This window comes from Muntiacus reevesi, chromosome 4, assembly GCF_963930625.1.
Source record: "Muntiacus reevesi chromosome 4, mMunRee1.1, whole genome shotgun sequence".
In the NCBI taxonomy this organism is placed as follows: domain Eukaryota; kingdom Metazoa; phylum Chordata; class Mammalia; order Artiodactyla; family Cervidae; genus Muntiacus; species Muntiacus reevesi.
In genome coordinates, this window is record NC_089252.1 from 122,373,354 (window position 1) to 122,397,711 (window position 24,358).

A 24,358-nucleotide genomic window follows, 5' to 3' on the forward strand; every position below is an offset into this window, starting at 1 on the left:
TTGTATAATAATTTTCGAATAAGCAGATTTTCCAACCACTCCTCATTATAGAGATGAGGCTATAAGGAGTCCAAGCAAAGTATATTAATAAGTTCATGTGACATCCACATATTGCTAATATGTATTATTTTCTAACATCTATTTTAAGACATTTCTTAAAATGAGCACTAATGAGTACATTTCATATATTACATAGAGCTGTGTTTCTTTGAGAAACTGCTATCGATACAGTGGTATGATTACTACATTATTTCAGGTTGAATATTACTGGCTTAAAGAGTTAAGCATTTAAAAATTCAGAAGATAGCTTTAACATTAGAACTCAAAATTCCAGTTCAGTTCAGTAGCTCAGTTGTGTCTGACTCTTTGCCACCACAAGGACTACAGCATGCCAGGCTTCACACTTCATCACCAACTCCTGGAATCTACTCAAACTCATGTCCATTGAGTCGGTGATGCCATCCAGCCACCTCATCCTCTGTTGTCCCCTTCTCCCCCCTTCAATGTTTCCCAGCATCAGGGTCTTTTCAAATGAGTTAGCTCTTCGCATCAAGTGGCCAAACTACTGGAGTTTCAGCTTCAACATCAGTCCTTCCAATGAAGATCCAGGACTAATTTCCTTTAGCATGGACTGGTTGGATCTCCTTGTAGTCCAAGGGACTCTCAAGAGTCTTCTCCAACACCACAGTTCAGAAACATCAGTTCTTGCATGCTCAGCTTTCTTTATAGTCCAACTCTCACATCCATACATGACTACTGGAAAAACAATAGCTCTGACTACAGGGACCTTTGTTGGCAAACTAATGTCTCTGCTTTGTAATATGCTCTCCAGGTTGGTCATAACTTTCCTGTCAAAGAGCAGGAAAAGAAGTCTTTTAATTTCATGGCTGCAGTCACCATCTGCAGTGATTTTGAAGCCCCCAATAATAAACTCAGTCACTGTTTCCACAGTGATGGGCCCGGATGCCATGATCTTAGTTTCCCAAATGTTGAGTTTTAAGCCAATTTTTTCACTCTCCTCTTTCACTTTCATGGAGGTTCTTCATCACTTTCTGCCATAAGGATGGTGTCATCTGCATATCTGAGGTTAGTGATATTTCTTCCAGCAAACTTGATTCCAGCTTGTGGTTCATTCAACCCAGTGTTTCTCATTATGTACTCTGCATATAAGTTAAACAAGCAGGGTGACAATATACAGCCTTGACATACTCCTTTTCCTATTTGGAACCAGTCTGTTGTTCCATGTCCAGTTCTAACTGTTGCTTCCTGACCTGCATACAGGTTTCTCAAGAGGCATGTCAGGTGGTCTAGTATTCCCTTGTCTTTAAGATTGTCCACAGTTTCTTGTGATTCACGTAGTCAAAGACTTTGGCATAATCAATAAAGCAGAAACAGATTTTTTCTGGAATGCTCTTGCTTTTTCGATGACCTAGAGGAGATTGGCAATTTGATCTCTGGTTCCTCTGCCTTTTCTAAATTCAGCTTGGACATCTGGAAGATCACAGATCACATATTGTTGAAGCCTGGCTTGGAGAATTTTGTGCATTATTTTACTAGCGTGTAAGATAAGTGCAATTGTATGGTAGTTTGAGCATTCTTTGGGATTGCCTTTCTTTGGGATTGGAATGAAAACTGACCTTTTTCAGTCCTGTGGCCAATGATGAGTTTTCCAAATTTGCTGGCATATTGAGTGTGGCACTTTCATAGCATCATCTTTCAGGATTTGAAATAGCTCAACGGGAATTCCATCACCCCGACAAGTTTTGTTGGAAGTGATGGTTTCTAAGGCCCACTTGACTTCACATTCCAGGATGTCTGGCTCTAACTGAGTGCAGAGTTCCAAAGAATAGCAGGAGAGATAAGAAAGCCTTCCTCAGTGATCAATGCAAAGAAATAGAGGAAAACTACAGGTAGGAGAGACTAGAGATCTCTTCAAGACAATTAGAGATACCAAGGGAACATTTCATGCAAAGATGAGTTTGATAAAGGACAGAAATGATATGGACCTAACAGAAGCAGAAGATATTAAGAAGTGGCAAGAATACACAGAACTGTACACAAAAGATCTTCACGACCCAGATAATCATGATGGTGTGATCACTCACCTAGAGCCAGACATCCTGGAATGTGAAGTCAAGTGGGCCTTAGAAAGCATCACTTCATAGTGATGTTTGTTCATACAAAGCTAGTGGAGGTGATGGAATTCCTGTTGAGCTATTTCAAATCCTGAAAGATGATGCTGTGAAAGTGCCACACTCAATATGCCAGCAAATTTGGAAAACTCAGCAGTGGCCACAGGACTGGAAAAGGTCAATTTTCATTCCAATCCCAAAGAAAGGCAATCCCAAAGAATGTTCAAACTATCGCACAATTGCACTCATCTCACATGCTAGTAAAGTAAAGCTCAAAATTCTCCACGCCAGTCTTCAGCAATATGTGAACCGTGAACTTTCAGATGTCCAAGCTGGATTTAGAAAAGGCAGAGGAACCAGAGATCAAATTGCCAATCTCCTCTGGATCATCTAAGAAGCAAGAGAGTTCCAGAAAAACAGCTATTTCTGCTTTATTGACTATGCCAAAGCGTTTGACTGTGTGGATCACAATAAACTGTGGAAAATTCTTCAGACATGGACATATCACCACCTGATATGCCTCTTGAGAAACCTATATGCATGTCAGGAAGGAACAGTTAGAACTGGACATGGAACAACAGACTGGTTCCAAATAGGAAAAGGAGTACGTCAAGGCTGTATATTGTCATCCTGCTTATTTAACTTATATGCAGAGTACATCATGAGAAACGCTGGGCTGGAAGAAGCACAAGCTGGAATCAAGATTGCTGGGAGAAATATCAATAACCTCAGATATGCAGATGACACCGCCCTTATGGCAGAAAGTGAAGAGGAGCTAAAAAGCCTCTTGATGAAAGTAAAAGAGGAGAGTGAAAAAGTTGTCTTAAAGCTCGACGTTCAGAAAACTAAGATCATGGCATCTGGTCCCATCACTTCATGGGAAATAGATGGGGAGACAGTGGAAACAGTGTCAGACTATTTTTTGGGGGCTCCAAAATCACTGCAGATGGTGATTGCAGCCATGAAATTAAAAGACACTTACTCCTTGGAAGGAAAGTTATGACCAACCTAGATAGTATATTAAAAAGCAGAGATGTTATTTTGCCAACAAAGTTCTGTCTAGTCAAGACTATGGTTTTTCCAGTGGCCATGTATGGATGTGAGAGTTGAACTGTGAAGAAAGTTGAGCACCGAAAAATTGATGCTTTATAACTGTGGTGTTGGAGAAGACTCTTGAGAATCCCTTGGACTGCAAGGAGACCCAACTAGTCCATCCTAAAGGAGATCAGTCCTGGGTGTTCATTGGAAGGACTGATGCTGAAGCTGAAACTCCAGTACTTTGGCCACCTCATACGAAGAGTTGACTCATTGGAAAGACCCTGATGCTGGGAGGGATTGGGGGCAGGAGGAGAAGGGGACGACAGAGGATGAGATGACTGGATGGCATCACAGACTCGATGGACAAGAGTTTGAGTAGACTTCGGGAGTTGGTAATGGACAGGGAGGCCTGGCATGCTGAGATTCATAGGTCACAAAGAGTCAGACACGACTAAGCGACTGAACTGAACTGAAGTGAACTCTAGAGCTTCTCCACCTTTGACTGCAAAGAATAGAATCAGATTTGTTGTTGACCATCTGGTGAGGTCCATGTGTAGAATCTTCTCTTGTGTTATTGGAAGAGGGTGTTTGCTATGAGCAGTGCGTTCTCTTGGCAAAACTCTGTTAGCTTTTGCCCTGCTTCATTCTGTACTCCAAGGCTAAATTTGCCTGTTACTCCAGGTGTTTCTTGATTCCTACTTTTATATTCTAATCCCCTATATTGAAAAAGACATCTTTTTGGAGTGTTAGTTCTGGAAGTTCTCCTAGCTGTTCATAGAACTATTCAACTTCAGCTTCTTCAGCATTACTGGTTGAGGCATAGACTTGGATTACTGTGATATTGAATGGTTTTCCTTGGAAACAAACAGAGATCATTCTATTGTTTTTGAGATTGAATCCAAATACTGTAGTTTGGACTCTTTTGTTTACCATGATGACTACTCCATTTCTTCTAAGGATTTCTTGCCCACAGTATTTTAAATTCTTTAATATAAAATTAATATTTTAAATATTTTAAATTATGTGTTTTTTTTCTTCAAACAAACTTTTCATTAGTGAAATTGAATTTGGAGAGATAATACTAGTCCAAATAGACAAGGAATACTATACAGGCTGTCTCATTTCAATATAGAATATCCAAGCAACAAACATCAGCAAAAAAATATTGGATTCTCAGTACTCTGTAAATATTAGCCAGTTCCCCAGTTTCTTGACTTGAAGATTAAGAGGCATTGGAATGAAATCTGTGTTTTTATGCAAACTGCATATTTCTCATTGGTAGAGAGTCGCTAGATTAAAATGAACCATCTGATGCCATACCACCTGAGTTAAATTCAGGCTCTGCCAATTACTTAGACACAGGGCCCTGCCAAGCCAAACTGAAGACAGAAAAAAATGTGTCTCTGTGTACACTTACCTAAATGTTTTTCTGTATTTTGAATAAGTAGAGAAAGTTAATACAAACTTTTATATGTGTATTCACACATAGATGTTATAGATATATTGTATATATGAGCTTGTGTGTGTGTGTACAGATAGATAACAGAAAGAGTTACATCTCTGAATTTGCACACCACTGTCAAACATCATAAATGTGTGCTGCAAGAGGAGACGACAGCCTTACACGCTCAGTATCAGGGGACTGACTGGACACAGCTGCTCTGCTTGCACTGTAACAGTGGGTCATAAGACAAACCCGTCTTTATTTAAAATTTGGATATTTGGTTTTTCATGGATTTATTTGATTTTTATTTTTAATTCATGGCTTTAAACATTATCAACCTTGATTATTGGATTTTTGCTACGTCGCTTCAGTCATGTCCTACTCTGTGCGACCCCATAGACGGCAGCCCACCAGGCTCCCCCGTCCCTGGGATTCTCCAGGCAAGAACACTGGAGTGGGTTGCCATTCCTTCTCCAATGCATGAAAATGGAAAGTGAAAGTGAAGTCGCTCATTCGTGTCTGACTCTTCGCGACCCCGTGGACTGCAGCCCACCAGGCTCCTCCGTTCATGGGATTTTCAGGCAAGAGTACTGGAGTGGGCGCTGTTTGAGTAAAGTTCCTCCCTTGACTCAGGGCGCCGCAGCAGAGCAGCCCCAACTCGCTCTAACTAGAGGAAGCCTGCAGAGCAGCAAAGACCCAGTGCAACCAAAAACAAACATGAAGTGCATGCTGGTGCAGTGATTTCCATCATTTTACCACGATGGAGAGAGACCATGGGAAAGGAGTGTGAAAGCAAGGAAATACCCACCAGAACAAGATGGTTAAAATCTAGGCTGCTTCTGTGGGCTTACCTCCCTCCTCCTGCCCCTAAGCCCTGTAGGCCCAGGGATGTCAGAGCCCGGCTAACCTTCAGTGGAAGAATTAGAATTCAAGCCCTACCCTGTGGGGAAAACAGCCTCTATGACATGATTATCGGCGTGACAAGAGCATTTAGCATAATGTCAATAAGATATTATTTTCCAACAGCTTCTACAGGGAAATCCATTATTTTTAAGAATTTAGACAGAAATAAAGTGTTATTTATGTTTTCTGGCAGCTCTTATTTCTTTATTTTCTGCACTGTGAATAGCAGAGTTCCTTTCATGAATATTCTAATCAGGTTGAAGATTATAGTCTTATAGTCGAAGCTGAGAGTTCCCACAAATGGCAATACCGGAGTAGAGTAAGGCAACAAATACCTGCCTGTGGCAGCAGGAGAAACTTCTGGGTTTTTTTTTTTTTTTTTTTCCACAAACAGCTCCAGTGCATTTTGGGAATTCACATCAGAATCCTAGACAGTTTTAAAGAAAGACCTGTCATGTTCTGCTTCCACATTTGCCATTACACCAGGCTGAGCTTTATATTCTCTGGCTGTTCTCTCAGTAATTAGTTCATTTAAATATATGAAAAATGTGCACTATGACTCTACTCCTTCTAAAAGAATGAACTAACCTTGTGAATGACTGAGTAAATGAATGACCCATTGACAGAAAAAGTACAAAATGTCTGACATGTTTTCTTATTCTTGACACCCCCTGTTAATCTTTCATGGCAATAAAATTTGCTCAGTGAAAAGGACAACTTTTTGACTGGTAAAAATAAAATTAGCCTAAAATGTCACAGGAACATTTTTGAACTGGGAAGACTATGCCAATTTGAGGGAATTTTTTCTGTCAAATATTTGGCTAGGAGAAATGACAGAAACCAGTCAATAGTAAAAAAGTTCCGCATTTTAAAATAATCAAGTGTTCTGAACATTTGAAAGTACACAGGAGAGGTTTGCATAAAATCAATTACTTTTAAATAGTCATTTAAAACAGTCATGTATATTAAAGTCACTCTATACAGACTGTAAAGGATGTGTGTCCTAGTGATAATATTTAATTAATACTGTTTCTTACTCTTTGTGGTAGATAATGAGTCGAAAGATGTGTTTTCTAAATAGTTACTTCATGGATATGGACAAATCAAACATGTTTTATCCTCTATACTCATTTAAGATAATTATATACATACATATATAACATTATTATAATATGTTATTATTATAATAATGTTATATTATTATATATAAAATTATATATAACATTATTCATATAACCTATGTATATATTACTTTCCATGTGGTAGGTGTATAATGGGGCTTCAGTAATAAATATAACATAATCTCTGTTCTAAATCAATTTATGTTCCAAAGGAGGAGACATCCAGGCAATTACCTGACCACCTGATTTGTGCTGTGATAGCACCTAGGAAAAATTAATCTTGGAATGAGAGGGTGAAGAAAGTTTTCTTGGAGTATGTGATAGCTAGATGAATCACAAAAAATGAGAAACAAATTAAAATTCTGATTATCAAATAGATAAGAATATCCCTAAAAATCTCAATCTGTATTAAATATGCCAATCATGGTGGCTGTTACAATGAGATCTTTTGAGAGAAACTGCTCCAACCCACTTGTCTAAGCTGCAGCTCTGGCCCGCGTGCAGCTGTTTTCTGGATTTCACTGTGGCTTCTGCCCTGGCCTGGCAGGGTGGCTTCCATCTGAGAGAAGTCAGTCCTGTCACAGCTCTTTAAGAAGTCAGTCTATGGATGGCAAAAAAAAATCACTCCACTATTGTAAAGTAATTATCCTCCAATTAAAATAAGTTATTTTTTTTAATAAAAGTAAGAGTAGAACAGTTGACAGCTTGAAAATTTGTTGAGAAAAAGACCTAGAGAGAGAATAGAGGCCGTAAATAATCTAAGATTGACAGGAAATAGGCAAGGGCAATTGGAGGAATCTCTGTAGATAGCAGGTCGAGGGTGGGGCAGCCAGCAGATGAAGGAGAGAAGAAGAAGAAAAGAAAGACAGTCTCAGCTTTCGATCGAGTTTCAGTCCCACTATGGCCCTCTTACTTTAATCTCCCTTATGTTTCCTAACTTCTCTGCCTTCTCAGTGACCATTGAAAGAACTTTCCATATTTAAAGTAATATGAGTGTCAGTCCCTTGCAACCGAATTGATCTAACAAAAGTCATCAGCCTTCATTATAATCTACATAAATATATTTTCAGATCCCCAAATCATTTCAATTACCTTAGTGAGAATACTTTTTAAGAAAAGGGGAAAGGGGAAGAAAGCTTAAAATAATAAAGAAGTGGAAGAGATTGCATAACGTGGACTAAGTGAAATTATATGTTTCAGTCTTATTTATAAAAGGGAAGAAGAGCGTATGTCTTGCTAGTTTGTTGGCTGCACACAGTGAGGTTTAAATGGATAGGGAAAAGCCAAATGTCTGCACTGAGTTCCTGCTCACTCCTTGAAACTGCTATGCATCACCTCGGGAAAATGGCTCTGTAGTTCATCTGGCCAATCTGCATAACAATATCAATTATCATGGTCCAGTGACCACAGAGCACATCTTTTCCGCTGAAGCTCTGAAGTCATCCTTGTATTTCTCACTTAAGCAGGCAGGGTCAGCCTCTCTCTGGATGTTTGCTTATTTAGAGCCTGAAAGGATAAGAGAAGGGAAAAGAATTAACATTGAGCTTCCCTTGTGGGTTAAAATTAACATTTTGGGCTTCCCTTGTGGCTCCGTTGGTAAAGAATCTGCAAGCAATCTGGCAGACCTGGGTTTGATCCCTGGATTGCGAAGATCCCCAAAGAAGGAAAAAGCTATCCACTCCAGTGTTCTGGCCTGGAGAATTCCATGGACTGTATAGTCCATAGGGTAGCAAAGAGTTGGACACAACTGAGTGACTTCAAAAAAAAAAAATTACTTTATCATCTTCCAGGTCCTTCTCATTGGCCATTTTACCGAATGCTAACAGTATCTCTATGATTGAGGTTATCTTTTCTCTGCAGATTAGGAGATTGACATCAGAAAGTTGTCCAAAGGTCACACTATTGGAATTGGACCTCAATCTGCCTAACTCCAAATCACTTATGTCATGATGTCTCCCATTTTCAGGCTTCGTTTAGCCCCCCACAACTGACTTTTTACCCTGAAACTCAGGAGACAAAGGGCACCAGGAATTGTAATTGCTAGTATGGCTTACACTAACACAAGCATGGTCCTAAAGAAGCAGGTGTTTGAGACTAGAGAGTGGTTAGCTTTTCTAGATGGACTCTGATGGGGTGATTATCTATTAATCTACAGAAATTCTCACCTAAGAAGAAAAACCACATAATCCAACACAAGCCAAACACATTGGAATAATGGCCATCATGTTAAAGAGTTCTTACATTATTCCCTCAACTTTCAGCCTTTGTTGCCCTTCCCTAAGGAGAGAACAAACGGGATAAGATAGTCTTGCTCTTCCACTTTTCAAGCTTTACACTGACATAACAATATCTCAATGATGGTGGGAGGAGGGACACACAATCTTGCCAAGTATATCCCTTGAACTTTATATTTTGGCCCCCAATTCTAGGGATCAAAAATTTGGGCAGGGTGCCAAATTGGCTGAGGGCCAAAGAATTGATGCTTTGAACTGTAGTGCTGGAGAAGATTCTTGAGAGTCCTTGGACAGCAAGGAGATCAAACCAGTCAATTCTAAAGGAAATCAACCTTGAATATTCATTGGAAGGACTGATGCTTAAGCTGAAACTCCAATACTTTGGCCACCTGATGTGAAGAGCTGATTGACTGGAAAAGACCCTGATTCTTGGAAAGACTGAGGGCAGGAGGAGAGGGGGTGACAGAGGATGAGATGATTGGATGGCATCATCAACTCAATGGGCATGAGCTTTAGGAAATTCTGAGAGAGAGTGGAGAACAAGGAATTCTAGTGTACTGCAGTCCATGGGGTCACAAAGAGTTAGACGCCACTTAATGACTGAAAAACAACAACAGTGAAGATGGTCTGTGGGCCACAGCGGCTAGGCCTCATGTGGGGGCAGTGAAACGTTAGGATATGGCAGAGACAGTCACATGTTTGGACTTCAGTTCTTTTCCATGTGGCATATTCTGGGTCTGGGAAATCCAGGATGACTTCTTCACACTTCTTACTAGTATCTGGACTTGGATGGCAGAACAACTGGCAGTTAACAAGTATTGCTTTCTTTTTGTATATCCTCTTCCCATGACCATCTTTGAGTTCCTCACTGAGATCTGAGTTAGTTGGACTTCTAACGTGGTGTCCAGTTTCTTGTCAAGAGATAAGAAGTAAAACAGCAGATTCTTAAGGCCAGAGTCTAGAAACAAGTGAAACAACCTTTCCTGTAGTTTGTTGGTGAAATAATTATTCATATTCAAAAGGGGATATAGACTACCCTTTTCAATGGAGCAGTCTTAGAAAATTGTGTCTGCCTTCAAACTAGTGTAGTTTATCTCCTGCAACTTTCCTCTCCATTCTTCTTGTTTCACTATTAGTATGGATTACTGATTTAATGGATATTTTGTAATCTTCTTTTTAATTAAGAAACTACTATGTACCACTTACTTTATTAATATGACAAGGAAATAAAGTAGTATACATAATTTATGGTTCTACCCATTAGTACCTTAGTATCTTTGTAACAAATCTATTAAGCAATTCATTTCTCCTTCTCCGGTTCATTTTTGTCATCTGTAATACATATTTGAGACTGGGATGTTTTGACAATTAAATGAGATAAAATAGGTAAATTACCTAACACAGTACCTGGAATACATTCAGTTGTGAATAGTCAATTTTCCCTACCCTGAATTAGACTTAATTGTGGTTAATGTGGGTAGTTTGGTTATTATAAGTGTGATTTGAGGATGGAAAAAAAGGAAAAGTACAAAATTTTACTCTATCAATGCCTGTATCATAACAGAAATAGAATTCTTCATGCTGCATTTCTAAGGAGTATGGAGTAGTTATGGATGGGTTTATTTGAGGATACTGAAAACCTATCAAGTCTACCAGAAGCCAAAAAGAAGAAATTATTGAAAATACTTGACTACTAACAATCATTTGGGCTTAATACACTGAGTTGGCTTATGCACAGTTCTTTTCTCTTTTATTACAATCTTCCTATATTATAAATATCTTAGATATAAATGAAGCTTTTAGTTACAAAGTATGCAAACCAATTGGAATCCACACTATTGCATCAGAAGGTAAAAAACAAGGAGGCAATTCAGACTTGTTTACACATGATCAAATTGTTTGTCTATAAAGTTGAATATATGCTGGAGGAAGTAAATTAAAATTTTTCAGTAAAGCTTTAACTTATACTTACAAAATTATGCAGCTTGTCATCGAGAGATGTATATGTTTATGAAAAGTCATATGGTATCTAGATTGTTATTCATGCCTTATTGCCAAAAGTGAAAAGCCTTTGGAGTTTGACCAATTAGTTATTGAGTTCTTGCTTTGTGTGAAATACCATAGAGTGTCCTGTAGAATATAAAATAAAGTAACTTTCCAATGGAATTCCAGTTATCTTATAAATTTAGTATATACCTACTGCACTGTAATGGAACTCACTTGACAATTTCTTATTTATTATTGAAATTTTATTTATAAGATGTAGACCTTAGGAATAATATGTATCATATTTCCAATCCATGAAAGAGCCATTAGCAATCTAATTTTTATATTTCAAGAATATTTTTAGTATGTGTTCTTAGTCTTCCACAACCTCAAAAAAATGCATCGGGATGCAGCAGAAAATAGAAAATGTTAAGTAAATTTAAAAGAATATGAAAAGAAAATTTATACTGTTAAAACCTAGACTGATTTGTTATCTTTCTGTGGGGTTTTTGTTTTTTTAAATCAGTCCAATTCTGTATGGGGTATATAGGAAATTTAGCTATCACTGAGATATTGAAACAGAGGAGTCTACTAATTAACAAATGAAAGGTAAGGAATGAAAATGGACTAAGAATTTAGAGGGGTTTCCTTTCATCAGTTAGAATGCATGCTCATATTGATAGCTAATAATATCAATATAATTACCTTAGTTTATATTTTAAAACTTAAGTTACATAATAAAATTATTTATTTGATGGTAAAAAGAGACTAAAGGTGGAAATTGTCAAACCAGGTTCAGATGTTAGAAACAGTACACAAGAATCCTTTCCAATACTAGACATGTGTTCCCTCTAATTCTATGAAATATTCACATTGCACTGGCTGGCAAACACTATATGAAATTTGAACATAGTTCCTGTCTAGTAAATTATCTAAGATAATTTATATGAAAAACTATCCTCTTATTTAACTAAAAACCAGTTCGTATGCCAAAAACAAGATGATTAATGTAGAAGGAATTGCTAAGAGGCTTGAGATGGCTGTGTCACAATTATAGAAATATTATCATGAGTCTAAAGTATCCACAGCATTGCACATAATCCAAGTGCTTTCTATTTGAATCCAAACTTTTAGAAACCAGGTCAACTGTACCTGGTAGTTTCCTATTGAGCCCGATGAGTCTTGTTTCAGCTGAGTCTGTCTGTTTTTCATAAGTGAAAAATATGCCTTTACAATGTCCCTCATTCCTGTTGCACACTCACTCTTAGATGAACTATTTGGATACTGCCAGAGCTACTAAAATTAAGAATTCAAAACCAGAAATGCCTGTAATTCTAAACAATGAATTCAGCTATACCTTTCCCCCTCCCCCAGGTTTACTGCGGTATAACAAACATACAAAAACTTCACATATTTAAAGTATCCATTTATATGAGTTGGAAATGTGCATACACCTGTTAAACCATCATCAACATCAAGGTAAAATATTGATTCATTACTTCCAAAAGATTAAAATTCCTAAAATGTGGCCTACCTTCTTGAGTCTTAGAATGAACAACATTGTTGGTTAATAGGCGCTGTTTTACAGTTGATCTTTGGAACTTATTCATCTGGTATTATTGATTTTAAAATACCCACAAAATGAAAACTCTCTACTGCCCCTCCATCCAACCCCTGGCAACCACCATTCTACTCTTTATTTTTATTATCTTGATTACTCCTTGTAGTTTGTACAGGTGAAATCATCCAGTATTGTCCTTTTATGACTGATACTTCATTTAGCATGATGTCTTCCAGGTCCATCCATGTTGTCCAAAGCATGATGTCTTCCAGGTCCATCCATGTTGTCCAAATGATGGAAGTTCCTACTTTTTTAAAGCTGAATAATACTCCATTGTATGTATATACCACATTTTCTTTACCCATCATCTGTCAATGGACATGTAGGTTGTTTCTCTATCTTTACTATCATGAATGATACTGCAATAAATATGAGTACAGATATCTCTTTGAAATTCCAACACCAGTTTTCTTGGATAAATACCCAGGAGTGTGATGGCTAGATTATGTGGTCAATTTTATTTATTTATTCATTTTGAGGAATCAGTATACTGTATTCCATAATGGCTGTTCTATTTTACATCCCTACCTATAGTGTACCAGGTTTCCAATTTCTCCAGCATCTTTACCAGCATTCATTATCTTCTGTTTTCTAAGCTTTTTAAAAAAAGTATAGTTGATTTACAATGTTGTGTTAGGTTCTGGTGTACAGCAAATATATTCTTTTTCATTTTCATTTATTACAGGATATTGAATATCATTCCATGTGCTACCCAGTAGAACCTTATTGTTTATCTATTTTATATATAGTAGCTTGTCTCTGTTAATCCCAAACTCCAAATTTATCCTTTCCCACCCTCTTTCCCTTTTGGTAACCATAAATTTGTGTTTTATGTCTGTGAGTCTGTTTTATGTAGCTACTATGGAAAACAGCATGGAGGTTCTTTAAAAAACTAAAAATAGAATGATCACATGAACCAACAATCTCATTCCTGGGCATATATCTGGAGAAACTCTAATTCAAAAAGATACATGCATACCAATGTTTGTGGTAGCATTATTTACAGCAGTTAAGGTATGGAAGCAACCTAAGTGTCCATTGGCAGATGAAAGGGTAAAGAAGATGTGATGCACACACACACAAAATACACACACACATGCAAAATGCATACACACACACAACACACACACACAAAACACACACACACAAAATACACACACAATGCACACACACACACACAATGCACACACACACAAAGCACACACACACAATGCACACATGCACAGTGCACACACACACAAAATGCACACACACACACAAAATGCACACACACAATGCATGCACACACACAAAATACACACACAACACACACACACAATACACACACACAAAATACACACACACAATGCACACACACACAAAATACACACACACAATGCACACACACACAACACACACACAAAATGCACACACACAATGCACACACACACAATACACATACACAATGCATGCACACACACAAAATACATACACAATACACACACAATACACACACACACAAAATACACACACACACACAAAATACACGCACAGTAGAGTACTCCTCGGACATTAAGAAAGAATGAAATGATGTCATTTGCAGTAACATGGATGAACCTAGAGGGTTATCACACAAAGCAAAGTAAGTCAGATAGAAAAAGACAGATACCATATAAGACCAGATGTGCAATTTAAAATATGATACAAATTAACTTATCTTTTTTTTTATAATAAGTGTGAAGTAATATCTCATTGTGGTTTTAATTTGTTTCTCTATGAATTTTAGTGATGTTAAGCAACAACAAATTGTAACTCCAGGAGAAACATATGAAGTACCTTCCATGATCACAAGACATCACAAATATACTGTGATTTATTTTTAAATGTCAGCTCCCTTAACTAGTACAAGGGAAATGCCTTTTTTTCATATTGCACACAATTATGTTTCCTTGAATATAAAACAAAAATCAATGATTGTACTGTCTCATTGGCACTGAGAAAAAATGTGGTGTGCCCCTGTAACTGATCCCCGAAAAGCAAGAGTCCAAATATCTGATTAAAAACAAAAAGGAAAAAATAAAAATAAAAATAAAAAAAAAACAAAAAGGAAAAATAAAGATGTATTGTAACAAAGAGATTGAACTGTGGCCAGCTCTCCAGTTTGTAGTTAAACTAGTTGAAATATATGCTCTTCAGATTCAGCAAATTGCTCCTTTAAACTGCAAAATGCTTTGAAGACAATGGTAGAATGAAGTCAGATTTACATAGGTAAAAATTCTGTTATGTTCTTGGAGAAGCTAGATTGATATACATGAAGCAGAAAATCTATGATAGATTATGATTCAGTGCTGAAATATTTACACAAAATATATTTATTTATACAAACTATCAAGATTTATACAAACTATAAATCTTTAGGTGTTCAAAAAAGGAATAATTAACACAGCACAACATGATTTTCCAAGACTGCAGAGGCTTGAATTCTGAGCCTTAAAGGATGACTAGAGTTTGAAAAGGAAAACAGTCAAAGATGTTTTTATGTATCTTCTGCACAGAAAAGAGTTTATGAGAGAATAAAGGAAGAAGGTAACTTATTTCTTCATATATATAATGCCTTGATTTTCTTATCAAAAATGAGTTTCTTATAAAAAATAATTGTATAAAGTTGTGAAAATTTTAGGTGACAATATGTGCAAAGTAGCTGTATTATGATCGAGACATTTAAGTTTAAGAACTTAATGAGTGGCTTAACAGGAGTTCTTCAATTAATAACCAGCTTAATACAAGCTTCCCTGGTGACTCAGATGGTAAAGAATCTGTCTGCAGTGCAGGAGACCTGGGTTTGACCCCTGAATTGGGGAGATCCGCTAGAGAAGGGAAAGGCTACCCACTCCAGTATTCTTGCCTGGATAATCCCATGGACAGAGGAGCCTGGCGGGCTACAGTCCATGGGGTTGCAAAGAGTCAGACACAACTGAACACCTAATATAAACTATGCTATGTTATGCTAAGTCACTTCAGTCATATCCAGCTCTTTGTGACACTTTGGACTGTAGCCCACCAGGCTTCCCTGTCCATGGGATTCTCCAAGCAAGAATACTGGAGTGGGTTGCCAGGCCCTCTGCCAGGGGATTTCCCCAACCGAGGGATTGAACCTGCATCTCTTACATCTCCTGCATTGGCAGGCAGGCTCTTTACCACCAGTGCCACCTATGAAAAAACTAGTGCCACAGTTGTCACGTATGAAAAAATATGCTTTCTGTTAGATAGCTGAGGTTTTTGTTACTAGAAGTGACAGAAGCTATTTGAATTAATAGATACACTTACATGGATCCTTTTTGTAAAACCTGGGGCATCAAATACTGTATTCATCTTAATGAACACAGCCTATAGGTTTCTAGTTGTTTGTGACACGCATATAAAATAGTTATAACCAGTCTCTAAATAGGACAAGACTTTAAATATAATTCCAGAATTCCATGTCAGTAAGATTCATTGAGAATGTGTTTAATACAGATTACCATATTCAATAGAATGTTACAATATTAGTACAAATAGAAGAAATGGAGTAGGAGTTAGGAAGACTCAATCCACTGTTCTCTTTTTTACTTAAAAGAGGAATTTTCTAATAAGAATTTTTTTTTCAGTGGGGATTTGTCATACATTGATATGAATCATCCATAGAGTTACACGTATTCCCCATCCCAATCCCCCTCTAATAAGAATTTATTATGTTTTATTACAGTGTCAAGGGATTAATGACAATAATACACCATGTAAAAATATCTTAAGCAATACTTTGGTTAAGTTAATTTGGAATATAGATGAAAAGAATGCTCTAGGTTAGAGGTCTATGAACTTTTTTCTTTACGGGGCCCAGATGGTAAATATTCTAGGCTCTGTGGGCCATATGGTCTCTGCTGTAGTTACTGAATTCAGCCATTGCTAACTGTAGAAAATACATAGATGAATGGGTGTAGCATTATTTTAACAAAATCTTATTTACAAAAGCAAGTGGTGAACCAGATGGATTTGGCCCACAGGCCTTAATTTACCTTAGTTCACCTGGTCTGGATAAGCAGTTAAACATATTTCTATACAAAATAATGGATCCTCAGATCTGTAGTTAAATTAGTAGTTTCTGCCAAATCCCTGAGGGCTTAGCTGGGAGGAAAGGTGTTTTCTTCAGATACTTGCACACCAAGGCTCAAGGAGATCTCTGGCATAAGCTAAGACTCCTTTTTTAGAAGAAAACACTTGACTAAGTCTCCAGAAACCTCTTTAGAAATTTGACTTTCACAATTGAAAAACATGGAGGAAGCAAAACACAGCTGCATAGGATACTGTGGACCAGTAATCAGTGGAATTGCTGGTTATTTCCTATGAGGACAATAGATCTTAATTTAGTTCTGCTCTCGTCTCCTAACTTTATGCTACATACTCATCTTTATCCTATAATGGCATATATTGAGTACAACATTGCTGCTTTATCAAAATTCCATGACATGTATATTTTATTTTTTGAGGTTGTTACAATTTAAATGTTTCATGATGTCAGAAAAAAAATCTTTAAAAACTCCCCTATCCTAGATAACTGTGTTATGAGAATCTATAGTATCTTTTTAAATTCCTCCTAATACAGAACCACAGGCTCAGGAAAAGTTTTCACAGTGTAAAGAGGTAGAATTTTTATTTGAACTAAAAATAAGATATTGTTGAATAGAATACATTTAACAGGATAAAGGAGAAACTTTTTCTCACCTCTTGGCAAGAGAAAACATCTTGATGCATATCCATCTGTCATTTGAAATGACTCTTATTTCACCTTAGAAATATTTTAACCAATTTCCTGTTGTTGACATAAAGGTCATTTCCAATTACCTACTAAACCAAATAATATTATGATGAATATTTTTACACAAATCTTGAATGCCAAAGATAATTCCTAGAAGGAGAATACATCAGACCTTGGATCACTACAGGATATTTTTTGTTTTAATCTTGCCATTTTGATATACAATGATGGTAATTCAATGTTTTTTAAATCCATATTGCATTAAGAGTCTAAACTGTATATGTTTATTTTCCATTTGCATTCCGTTGTTTGAATACTTATTCCTCCAACCAATATTTGTCATTGTCCACTTGTGCCAAAAACACAGAGGGTCCTGGACAATACAAGATCGCTACTCCTCTAAGAATCTAACTTTTGGTGCCTGAGTCTCAATTAATCAACAAATCTTTACTGAGAGTCTTTAAAGCACCGAGTATACAGCAATGTATAAGACAGAAAGGTCTTTGTTATGAGTTGAGAAGAGAAAGATATTAAACACAGCAAGTTAATACATATTTCACATATTAACTCTACAAAGAAATTAGAGTAATATGGTAGAGGATAAACAGAGACAGTGAGGTTTGGAAGGGGAAGCCTGCTTTATTTAGAGGATTCTGATGAGGCAACTTTTAAGTTGAGATTTGAATCATAAAAGGAGTCCTGTTAAAAATCTAACTAGAGGATTACCCAGCTTGATGAAAAATATTACAAAAAATTCTGAGATAGGAGTGAATTTTTTGTCCTGGTGGGTTAGAAACACAACCAGTGAATCTAGAGTATGAAAACAAGGTAGTGAATAGAGGGAAATAAAATCAGAGTTAGGAAGTGACCAGATCATGCTGGATCAGGTAGGCCAATGTGAGAAGTTGGATCTGTATTTTAAATATGATAGGAACCTACTGGACAATTCTGAAGAGAGAAGTAATAAGAAAGGGATTGATAAATTTTTAGAAAATGGAGTAAAATGATTCAAAGCCTTGATGAAGTAGCAGATCTGGCAGACAAAATAAATACATGAAGTTAGAGATGAGATTGCTCTCAATGATGTTAGAGGTCTTATACTTAACGGTGTGCACACCTACATATTTACATGGTGTGGTTACTTGAAGTTGTTGTAGAATGCACTGCATTCGAGAAGGTCAGAGAAATTTGATGGGACATACTAAGTGACTGAAGTGAGAGATGGTACCAGGCCTCAGAAGGGAGAAAGGATGAGAGAAAGGTAAAGTGATATGATAACAATAGATGATAATAAAAATGGTAGCCAACAGAATGTGCCATAGCTAATTAGCAGAAGCATTCATTAAGCTGTGGTGAAGATAGATCAGTGATCAGCTGGAATATACATTGTGAACTGGGAGAATGTCACCTTACCTGGCATTTCTACACTACGCGGCTGTTAGTAGAGCAAGGAGCTTCAGCTTAATATGGCTGCAGGGGTCATGTATTTTGGGAACCAGCACATTTTATTTATAGCAGGAAGCAGTGGTGAGTACTGTGATGAGGCTGAAAAATGAAGGGAACACAGTTCCCTAGGAACAGAGGTGCCTGAGGCACTTTGAGAGAGGTTGGGAAGAATGAGAAGTGTAGGAGGAGGTTCAATTTGTATAAAAGAATGAGCCTGTGAGAATGGGATATAAACGTCTCTGATCAGAGTTCCAAACAGAAGGTATTATTAAAACCTTTACATAAAGCATAAAAGTAAAATTATCTCAGGGCTCTCATCTCATGGTGAAAACAGCTACAGTTCTCAGTCCCAGAAGGATTCAGGCTAACCACTGAAGCATGTTCCAGACAGGTTAGGTGCTAGAATTTTAAAACAAATTAAGAATTGAACCCTTTCCTCAAGAGGCTTACTGTCTAGTAGAGAGAGGCTGAATACATTTTCTAAAGTTGCATATTAAGTACAACAAAGTGTGTATAATTTCATAAAATATTCGTCACCTTTGTTTGCCCTAAAATCAAAATTTCTTATGTTTAATATTTCAGGAACTTCATACTACAATAACTTTTGCTAAGTAGTGCAGAGTTTCTAGGCAGAATTTCACACTGGGTAGGGCATATAGAGGCCAATGAAGTATGTATTTATGAAAGATCTTAAGCAAGGGACCTTTGTATAGTGAGAATCTTCTAAGACACGTCTCAAGAATACCTGGATCAGGGTCCGGGTCCTTCTGCCCAGGCCTTGCAATGCAAACGTCCCATTATGTTACTTAAGGATGGTCTGGTCCCAATTCAGAGCAAACTGAGGAAGCTGTTTGCTTAAAATGTACACTGGACGTGTCAGAAGCAGTCAAATTCCGTCATGCAGTTATTTTATGACAGAACTAGGCCAAAGACATGAAGCTTGGCAAGTGCCTTATAAATTATAGCTGTGCTGAAGCCTACAGCAGTGACTCTTAACTTTATCCCACCTTCTAAATAGTCTTGCAAAAATAAATATGATAGAATTACCTAACACAGGAAAGGAAGAAGCAATTCCTCCAGAAAACTATATGCCAAGCATTCAGTACGAGTCTTAGATTTTTTTTTATTAATCTGTTTTATTTCTTTTTCCAACAAAACTAACATTGTCACTATTAATAGAAAACCATGTAATATTATGTAATGCTTTTCTTTAAAGTCTAACCAGCCCTAATTCTAAAGTCCTGGCACAGGTGACAAAAGTCTCACCCTAAAGAGATGTGACTAATGTCACTCTTTGCTTCATTTTGGATATTAATTTGGTAATCTTCAGATTTTAAGTGGAAATGTTCTGCATTATCTGTATCCTACTTTCTAAGAGGGCAGGAAGGAAAAGGCTATCATTACTTAGAAGCAATGTATCTTGTCACTCACTAATTTAGAGTAATTGTTCGATATTATTGAGACACTTAGATGTTTGATTATAATGGCAATAAAGGTCCCAGTATAAATTTAATATTGAAGATAGAAAAAAAACTACAATAAATCAATGAAAGAGCTCTTCAGCTCTGATAGTCTGATACCTGAGCCTGTGTGTTTCAACAGTAAATTAAACAGCAGGAGACTCCAATTCGATTCCTGGGTTGGTAAGATTCCCTGGAGAAGGTATAGGCTACCCACTACAGTATTCTTGGGCTTCCCTGGTGTCTCAGACAGTAAAGAATCCACCTGCAAGGTGAGAGACCTGGATTCGATCCCCTGGAAGAGAGCATGGCAACGCACTCCAGTATTCTTGCCCAGAAAATCCCCATGGACAGAGGAGTCTGGAGGGCTACAGTTCATGGGGTTGCAAAGAGTCAGCCACGACTGAGCAACTAAGCACTGGAGTTGGTGCAAATTCTTACAGTGTTATCTAGTTCTTTATCAATTTGTTTGTGAAATATAGAAAAATTTCCTAAGGTGGCTCAGATGGTAAAGAATTTGCTTGAAGTGCAGGAGACTGGGTTCAATCCCTGCGTCAAGGTATTCCCCTGGAGAAGGGAATGACACCTGACTCCAGTATTTTGCCTGGATAGAGGAAACTGGTGGGCTACAGTCCTTAGGGTTGCAAAGAGTCAGACATGCCTGAGCAACCAACCACCACCATCAATGGTTTCTATGGGCAAACTCGAAGCTTTTGTAATTATTCAATTCCAAAATCCCTTAGTAAAAATGCATGTTTCAGTCAATGAAAACAATCTTTAAAACATGGTGCTTAAGGTAGAGCCACTTAATGTGCAATTGTATGGACAAATAGGAAATAATGGAAATAGTTCTGTCCAGTCCTATGAGCCCAGTATTCAGATATAGCAGTTTTCTCATAACAGTGTTGAAGAGTGCATATTATGTCTTGATTCTGAAATTTTTTTTTGCCAAAAGAATAGCATGAACTGAAGTCTGATTTACTTCAAAATGAAAAACCTTCCCAGGAGAAATATAGAGCTTTACATTTTGGTGAAGATAGATAAATGCATATATAGATAGATAGAAACTGATATGGGGAGATTTTTTAAAATAATGAAACTAGGATCTTGCAATTTTCATCATGGTGGGAAAACTGTGCCCTTATAGCTGTGTTGAAGCCTATTGCAATTATTGAATTGAAAGCCTTTTCATTCAACCCCACCTTCCAAATATTCTTGCAAAAATAGTAATGATACAGTTATCCAATGCACAAATGCAAAAGCCAATTCCTCCAAGGAACTAAGTGCCAAGTATCCAATAATAGGAGCTAGAAACTGGACAAAATATATGAGAAAACTGTTTTCCAGACACTGGACAAAATGAAACTCAGAATTCTAGTCCTTGAGATAAGAAAAACAAATAAGATGATTGTGGTGGTCGCCTCATCTTTCTGTATAGAGTCACATTCCAGACCACAATGAAGGCAAAGGGGATCCAAGCAGAACATAACTGTATCTCTGAATTTAGGAGACAGAAAATCTATTAATAGTTTGGGAAGGCTGAGGAAACTATTACACTGGAAATAATGGAGAAGAAAGAATAGAGCTTCAGAGATTTGAATAAGGTTTGCCTTGAGTCTGTTGTTTTGAAGATGAAAAGAACAGATATTTTATCCTTCTGTAGGGCAAGACCCAGTATTATGTAGATGTTAATAGGCCCCAAATTAGTCTACAGATTCTTTGTACCTAACAGAATCCTAATAACTTTTCAAGACTGGAAGCACTATACGTTTGTCAGCATTCACACATATATTCACAATAGATGTCCATATAAAGAAAAATGTGTAATAAAGGTGATATTTCATGTCAGTGGCTTCACAGAATTAGTAAATACGACTGCTCAAAAAAGAAAAAAAAACCAAAAATCTATCTCTGTACCAAAAAAAAAAAAAAAAACCACCCAGATTTATCCAAGTTGGAAATCTGATACCTGTAGATTTTCTTAGCTTTATTCAGAAAGCCAACAAATAACACTTTCACTGCTAGAATTTTATCTCAGGTGACCTGGGGAGACATTAATACAAGCAGTCATTTTGTTTCAAAGAAGCAAGCTTGTGAATCCCTTCTCTGTGAGAGCTGCCAGCTTCTGCCCACTCTCCTCTGTGCCACTTGGAACCCTCGCTCCTGGTCCAGGCGCCTGAGGCTTTGGATGAACACAGCTTTGTATGCTCAGGGCTCTGCCTATTAATGCTCAGCAAAGAAATACCATGGAGCTGTAAACTGAACAATTTCTGAAGTTCTCTCAGGAAAGAAATATATTCAAATTCCAAACAAGAAGAAGAGAGGAAATTATGAGTAACCAAGGATTCATTAGCGACCCAGGAAGGCTATGCTTTTGTAAACGGGCTAAGGTGGTTTTAGGAGTTACAGCGATTCTATATGCATACTGATCATGATAGTGTTAGACGCTCAATTGTGTCTGACTCTTTGCAACCCCATGGACTACTAGTAGCCCTCCAGGCTCTTCTGTCCATGGAATTCTCCAGGCAATAATACTGGAGTGGGTTGCCATTCCCTTCTCCAGGAGATCTTTCTGACACAGGGATCAAATCTGGGCCTCCTTCACTGCAGGCAGATTCTTCACCATCTGAGCTAATAGGGAAGCCATATGCATTCTAAAAAGGTTAAAAATTAAAAAAAAAACACAAGTTGATCCAATAGTAAGTTAGAATTTTAAAACAAAACTAAATAAAATGCACAAAACTTTTAAAGAAAAACAACCATGCTCAGACGTTAGACAATTTAATATTTATAATATTCAGGATCCAGTAGAACCACACCAGACAAGTCAGAAAGCAGGAAAATGTCATTAATAAGTAGGAGAACTATCATTAGAAATGGACTCAGAAGGTACAAATTGGTAGAATTAACCGAACAGGACTTTAAAAACACTATTATATTACAGTTAGGACTTAAAGAAAATTAAGAATATAATGAGAAGCAAAATTTTTGTTTATAAAACCAAATGGAACTTCTGAAGATGAAAAATAACTGAAAAAAATTCCTGGATGGGTTTGATATCAGATTAGATACTTTATAAAAAATATGAATAAAAGGGTATCCAAAGTTAAACAGAAAGAAAAAAAGGTTGAAAAAATGAAAAGAGCCTAATTGGCACATATAGCAATCTCCAGCAGTCTAAAATTCACATTTAACAATTGGAATGAAAGGAAGCATCACTACGAACAAAGCTAGGGAGGTGATGGAATTCCAGATGAGCTATTTCAAATCTTAAAAGATGATGCTGTGAAAGTGCTGCACTCAATTTGCCAGCAAATTTAGAAAACTCAACAGTGGCCACAGGACTGGAAAAGGTCAGTTTTCATTTCAATCCCAAAGAAAGGCAATGCCAAAGAATGCTCAAACTACCGCACAGTTGCACTCATCTCATATGCTAGTAAAATAATGCTCAAAATTCTCCAAGCCAGGCTTCAGCAGTACGTGAACCATGAACTTCCAGATGTTCAGACTGGTTTTAGAAAAGTCAGAGGAACCAGAGATTAAGTTGCCAACATCCACTAGATCATCGAAAAGGCAAGAGAGTTCGAGAAAAACATCTATTTCTTCTTTATTGACTATCCCAAAGCCTTTGACTGTGTGGATCACAAAAAAACTGTGGAAAATTCTGAAAGAGATGGGAATACCAGACCATCTGACCTGCCTCCTGAGAAATCTGTGTGCAGGTCAGGAAGCAACAGTTAGAACTGGACATGGAACAACAGACTGGTTCCAAATAGGAAAAGGAGTATGTCAAGGCTATATATTGTCACCCTGCTTATTTAACCTATATGCAGAGTACATCATGAGAAACGCTGGGCTTGAAGAAGCACAAGCTGGAATCAAGATTGCTGGGAGAAATATCAATAACCTCAGATATTCAGACAATACCACCCTTATGGCAGAAAATGAAGAACTAAGGAGCCTCTTGATGAAAGTGAAAGAGGAGATTGAAAAAGTTGGCTTAAAGCTCAACATTCAGAAAACTAAGATCGTGGCATCTGGTCCCATCACTTCATGGCAAATAGATGGGGAAACAGTGGAAACAGTGACAGATTTTATTTTGGGGGGCTCCAAAGTCACTGCAGATGGTGACTGCAGCCATGAAATTAAAAGACACTTGCTCCTTGGCAGTAAAGTTATGACCAATCTAGAGAGAATGT

General features: G+C 37.3%; 1 protein-coding gene across 2 annotated transcripts in view; it reads right to left on the reverse strand.

The window, feature by feature from the left end:
* KCNC2 (potassium voltage-gated channel subfamily C member 2) overlaps window positions 1-24,358 on the reverse strand; it is a 292,917-nt gene that overhangs the window by 10,837 nt on the left and 257,722 nt on the right. The window contains exon 4 of one of the 2 annotated variants that reach the window (XM_065934099.1): window positions 18,667-18,798. The exons of the other annotated variant lie outside the window; for it this stretch is intronic. Coding sequence (XP_065790171.1) covers window positions 18,710-18,798 — 89 coding nt within the window. The 3' untranslated portion in view covers window positions 18,667-18,709. Of the gene's footprint in view, window positions 1-18,666; window positions 18,799-24,358 lie in introns of those variants that run through there. 2 annotated transcript variants of the gene reach the window in all.